Source organism: Pyrus communis, chromosome 4, assembly GCF_041283825.1.
Source record: "Pyrus communis isolate YQ-2024b chromosome 4, ASM4128382v1, whole genome shotgun sequence".
NCBI lineage: Eukaryota > Viridiplantae > Streptophyta > Magnoliopsida > Rosales > Rosaceae > Pyrus > Pyrus communis.
Genome location: NC_142568.1, coordinates 7,166,784 through 7,172,910, shown reverse-complemented (window position 1 = coordinate 7,172,910; position 6,127 = coordinate 7,166,784). Strand labels below are relative to the sequence as shown.

Genomic DNA, 6,127 nt, shown 5'->3' with positions numbered 1-6,127 from the left:
ACTAATTAATAAAACACTCATTGTCAACCAAAATCCTATGAAATTACTAGTTTAACCCTCTAATTAAAACAAAACATGAATAAGAAATATGGGGTAGAAATGTAATTTCATACAACCAAATTTTGCTGTTTTTTTTCAAAGCCTTATTTACATGTAATCTTAATATATATCTAATTAAAATAAATAAATAAGACTTCCTACTCCCACTTTCTCTATCACTCTCTTCCTCTCTCCTTCTATTTCAAAAACAAAAATAAAAAAAAAAAATTCTTGCATTTTGTGTGTGCCCATACGCTAGTATTAATAAAGGGAACAATACGGCTAGAAGATATTTATTTACAAAACTATGAAAATAGTTTCCTTGCAGTAAAATTCATCGCTTCATTTAGTTGTACAGATCCATTATATATATATAGTGGTTTTTGTGCATAAAATGTGAGAGATTTGAAATAACTTGTATCATCAATCAAAATAAATTGGCATCAAATTTGTCATTTATAAGAATCGAACCTATAACTCTAGTTTTTGTTAATTAACTTACTAAACACAAATGCGTTGATGACATGCTTTTATTTCTTTTATCAATTATTTTTTTCTTTACAAAATAATATGCTAAACTACTCTAATATACAAGAACTAAGATTAAAACTTGAATACAAGAGAGATGACGCACGGTCTGACGCACATCTGCTATGAAAAATTAGGTTAAACTTAAAATTGATAATTAAAAATATCCATATTCTCCCAGTCATAGGTTGACACCTGTGAGACATTTCCAGAGAACATGGTTTTCCTCAGAGGTTCACACATGTATTCAAAATTTCAAACAGTCTGTCAAAACCATTTACCTAATCCTCATTTTCTAACCCTCAAAAATCTTTTTGACTTTTCTTGTTTGACAAGAATTCAAGAAAATGGAGCTAATTTCATTATATTAATAAAAAAAGGAGAGGTTAGATTCTTCCCCCGTTACACACAATGTGAAACCAAAAAAGAAAAACACTCTACTAGGTTTGCCAAAAAGAGAATAAAAATAAAATAATATTCCATTAAAAAAAATCAAGTTAACTATTACACATGTGTGGTGCTTTGCTGTATAAAACCCCAAACCCTAAATTCCTTTTTACCTAACATTTCCCTCGTTCTCTTCTCCCTGCCCCTTGCCGGCAACAAAATATCTCTAATTTACGAAAGCAAACACGAATGCAAGGTCGGTCTAATCGTCCATGTCCCACCACCACTTTTCTTTTCACATTCCCATCTGTCTTTCCCTCTCCAAAATTCAAACAAATGGATTTAAAAATGGTTGTCCCCACCCCTCCCCTCCATCTGTGCCTTTCAATTCAGCCAACTAAAAAAAACCAAACCCACCTACAATATCTAACTACTATCACCAAATTCCACCTTCCTTCTCTCTCTCTTTATGTACAATGCCCAAACCCTAAGCAAAGAATATTATCATTAAAACTTCTAACAACCAAATTGGAAACTTCCTCCTCAAGAATGAGATCTGATGAGCCCCAAATTGTACAGATTCCTTCTCACTAGGCTCCCAAGTGAAAACAACACTGCCCCACCAACACCACCAACTCCTTGCTGCTCCTCCCCTTCCTCCTTTGGATGGTATATCAATGGCAGTTCCTTCACTTTCAAGTTACTCAACCCGATTTTCTGCCTCACTGATTCGATGGTTTTCGGATCTGCAGGGTTTCCGACCGCATCTGTCACGTAGAATACGTTTAGAGCTTTGTCCATCGTTGTGGAAATCTCGGCCCTTGTCACATTAAGACCGTTCTCGCGGAATGTTCTTGTAACGTATGCTAGAAGACCTTGCCTATCCTCGGTGCATAGTTCTAGCCTCACACCCTGCAATACGATAAAACCCAATTCAACAATTACAATTTGCAACATCATGAACAATAACCAAATGAAATGATATACAATTTGATTGCAGAGAAACTGAAAAATGAGCAATACCTCAGATGCTCTTCTTTGAACCGCGGCTTGTAAGCATTGGATTACACGCTGTCGTTCGGGTTCAGAGCTAATCGGGGTTCCATCAGTGTGCCTGATGTAAAATTCCTGAAACATAATTCAACAACAAAACACAAGTCAATCTCAAGTTTCAATATAATAATAACAGAACATATACAATAAACCACATTATTAGGAAACTAAGCACATACCATGTATCCTCTGTCCCCCGATGTTTTAATAGTGGCATGAAAAACCACATAGTCCATGTCTGTCAATGTGCAAACAACATCGAACAAAAGCTTTGCCCTATCCTTGCACTGAATATTCACTATGGAGTAACCCCTTTCCGCCCAATTCTGCACCGTTATGACAGGAGAATCGGTGCGAAGCTGCAAAACAGGCTTTCGATCATAATCACGATCAGCAAACATCATTTGATGCAGTCTTCTTTCGGTGTGTGTAACCGCCATGGAAACAGAGGTTTTCGCACTCCTAATATCATTGTCGCCCTTGAGAACATTCCTTAACCGCGCTTCAATTCTATCAATTTTCTGCGAGTCCTCAATAGGGCACCCGGAATCACAGTCCTTCACGTATATCAGTGAAGCAATACGGCCGTTGTGCGTCCACACCTTGGACTCAACCACATTGCATTGCAGGTCAGCTAGCACTGCAAACACCTCGGAAAGAAGGCCTACTCGATCTGTCCCGGTAAGCTCAAGGGCCGTAAGACCCTTAATACAGTTGGATGATCCAAAATGAATTGTTCCAAGTGACTGCCAAACACAAGAAATTAAACAATTTCAGTTTCAATTAACAATAAATTTCACTAGTAAAAACTGGAATGAATTAGAATTAAATGAATGATTAATTTACCTGCTCAATATAGTTAATAACGCTCTCGTCCGTCAATTTATTTCCGTTTTGATCAGTAACATGAAAAACTGCAGTAAAAACAAAAACCCAAATTAAGATACAAAATTCAAGAAATAAATACCAAAAAAAAAAAGGGGGAAATTTGAATGTTCTTACCATCCATGAACCAGCGACCATCAGAAGAAATGTAAGCTTTTTTAATGGAGAGATTAAGATCCGTGAGGACCTGCACAGCATCCAGAAGAATTCCATGCCTTCTAGCACTGTCAACCTGCAGACCCAGAAAGAAAAAAAAACAGAAACCCCATTAGTCAACTTTGTGGAAGAATTCAAACCTCCTTTTGGGGGGTTTTTGGAAGCAATTGGAAATTGGAAAATTAGGGGTTTTCGTGGAAGCAAACCTTGACTAAAGTCGCAGTGGAGCAGACGGCATTGTCGATCACGACCCTGCAACGCGAAATCAGGAAAACGGTCAAGTCAGAGAAGCAAGTTTTCAAGCATTTTATTTTCTATTTTTTATTTTTCCAAGTTTTCAAATTTCAAAGTGTGAAAAGTCAGAGAGGAAGCACGTACGGAAAATTGCAAGAAAACCCAGAAAATTCAAAAAATAAAATTTAGGTGAGAAAATAAATGTGGAGTGAAAAATGGGTAGGAAGGGAAAAATCGAGAAGAGATCTGGATCGATGAAAATTTTCTCCAGAAAGTTGGAGATCACAGGGGCGGTGGAAAATTTCGAAAGCCAGAAAATCCATAAAACCAAAACGAAAACCACTAAAAAATAAAAACCCACAAACCTAAAAACCCAAAGGGTGGTGAAAATTTTCTCGATAAAGTTGCAGATCACAGCGGCGGTGGACAAAAAAGCCCAGAAAAACCCAATGTTTGAAGAAATGATGGAAGTACCTGGGAGTGTTCATCCGGAAGACGAGTTTTTCATATTCGTCGAGGTAAGCAGTACACTCCATCGCTCTGATTTCGTCGACACAGAGAAAAGCAGAGGAAGCAACTCTTGTTTTACAGATTTGTGCGCGTTTTAGCGACGAAAGTATCGAAGAAACAGTAAGCGAAGAACCACAAACTTCTCAGCCGCATCAAACAAATTCAAATGCCAGGTGCCTTCACACTCTCGCTCCTTTAAGCCTTTGTCCAAATCGCCATGAATTTCCTCTCTCTCTCTCTCTCTCTCTCGCTTACACAAACTGCTTCCATGGGGTCTCTCTATATATCTATATTATATTTATTTATTTACAAATTAGTCCAACACTTTTGATGTATTCATTTTTATGTCCAAAAAAAAATATTTTCTATTTTTTTACTTATTTTATTAGTTTCCAAGTCACACCTTTACGCAAAGAGCGAAGGGAGGTGCGAGTTACTGCCCGTCACATGGCATGAGTAACGCCTGCCCGAAGTCCCTGCCCGTGCTGACCGGACTCGCTCTCCCTCGCTCCCTCCCACTCACGTGACTCGCCTTAAAACGGTCAACTAATTACACCACCTGGCATCTGATCCCTTCTCCTTCTAATTGTTATGCGTCCAGCTCGGATGCCACGTGTGCTTCTCAAACCACCTGGGTTCGACTCAATCAAATCGCCTGGAAGGGTTATGTCCACGTCGGATAAAGTAGGTCCAAGGTTGATTGCTGAGTAAGCTATGATGTGCCGACCGGAATTATTATGATATCGTGGGCGCACCGGCTCGTACCAGCTTTTCGGCTTTTCCACTGTCATTGTTTTCGGCCGGTTTTTCTAATGCCTCAGGTCGCTCTTGATGGCAGTTTGGTAATTTTAAGTTTGATTTTTTTTTTTTTTGAATAAAAAAGTAACGGTGGGTTTAAGCTCACAATAGATTAATAATAATATAGTTCAAAAATTAAATCTAAAATTTCTCATTTATAATAAATTTGACAATAATCAAATCTAAAATCTCTCATTTACATTTAAAGATGAATACCTGGCACTAAATTGACCGTTTTAAAATATCATCTTAAGAATATTCGGATCAAAACGTACGATGGCGTCATCAGGTTGAGTTAATTAACGGAAGAATCTGTGTTAATGGTTGATCAGTTAAGCAACGCCTTAAACCGGATCCGAATAGGTTAATCTCGTAAATTTCGGAATGACGTGGCTTATTTTAAGAGGGTGGGAGGGTCGCTCGTTTGGCGCGCATGACTTTAGACGTAGTCGTGGAGGCACGCGTTGAGACTTAGTATGTCTTGGCCCACTATTAGCGGGATTACTCGACACGTGTCGAGTATTGAAGTGAGTTTTAAATCCTTAAAAATCGTATTGGGGACACATGGGACCCAAGGGTAAGTCCTCTCTGTCTGACAATCACGTGCGAGCTCCACCACAAAACACGTTCGCTGCTTGGCAGCTGTCTCTGGCCACAGCCGTCCCACCTAACGGTAACGATCCTCGTTGGCTTGCTTCGCATACTACTACCAAACCTTTGACAATTGACAATTGACAATTTGACATGCTTCGCACGTAACGGAAGTACGAACGTCGTTAATTTCGAAATCGTGGAGGCAAAGCGTCGGTTGTGAAGTGTAGGTGTGGCGGTTGACACTCGAAACCCCGCCGCTTTTATTCAAGATAATTGGCGGGAAGACTACCGTGTTTCCCTCCAAATCGGAGAGTCCGTGGTGGGTGCGGGGTCCACATACTAAATCACCGGCAACATACATATGGTTCCCACCTTTTCCCTCCCCCAAATGCAAATGCATACGGTGGGTAGTTTACAGCGACATCGTTCCATCACCCCAATTTGAGGAATATGATTTTTTTTCTTTTGTTTTTTTATTTAAATTTCTAATTATGTGAATTCCCGCTCATTTTTCTTCGGTCTAAAAGACGAGAAATTTTTCACTGAGTTCGAAATAGAGTGCAGTATCTATATATTGGGATACAAGTAGAATAAAGTTTAAATTTTCAAGTGTTCCTTCATTTATAAAATGATGTATATTACCTTATGTTTTTGACACACTGAAATCTTTTTTTAGACAGTTAAGATTGAGGATGGTGGGACAAATTGAGAGATACATTCACGAAATTACATCTGGTCGAGGGTGATGGTGAGAGGGAGGGATACTATACAGTAACATAACAGAATTCTCTGTAAGGCACTCCAAGCATGTCTCAAGTTCAACATGGTTAAATATGCCAGACATTAAACTAATAAATTAATTAAACCAAACCAATATAAATCTGGTATAGCATCTATAGAATATGCAATTCATCTAGGGCGCATTTATTAATCCGTAATCACA

At 38.6% G+C, this 6,127-nt stretch overlaps 1 protein-coding gene across 1 annotated transcript; it reads right to left on the bottom strand.

The window, feature by feature from the left end:
- Nucleotides 1-1,028: 1,028 nt before the first annotated feature.
- On the bottom strand, nt 1,029-4,059 carry LOC137723343 (ACT domain-containing protein ACR8). Its single transcript, XM_068462512.2, has 7 exons — nt 3,757-4,059; nt 3,255-3,300; nt 3,010-3,124; nt 2,854-2,921; nt 2,187-2,753; nt 1,978-2,082; nt 1,029-1,866 (listed from the first exon to the last, which is right to left on the bottom strand). The coding sequence occupies exons 1-7, from the start codon at nt 3,816-3,818 to the stop codon at nt 1,498-1,500; spliced, it is 1,332 nt and encodes a 443-aa protein (XP_068318613.1). The 5' UTR covers nt 3,819-4,059; the 3' UTR covers nt 1,029-1,497.
- Between the last annotated feature and the right edge of the window lie 2,068 nt (nt 4,060-6,127).

Coding starts and splice junctions, on each gene's coding strand:
- LOC137723343 (XM_068462512.2), bottom strand. CDS start 3,818: ATGGAGTGTACTGCTTACCTCGACGAATATGAAAAACTCGTCTTCCGG. Junction 2,754..2,853: donor TTATTAACTATATTGAGCAG/GTAAATTAATCA, acceptor TGTGTTTGGCAG/TCACTTGGAACAATTCATTT. Junction 1,867..1,977: donor TTCAAAGAAGAGCATCTGAG/GTATTGCTCATT, acceptor ATCGTATTGCAG/GGTGTGAGGCTAGAACTATG.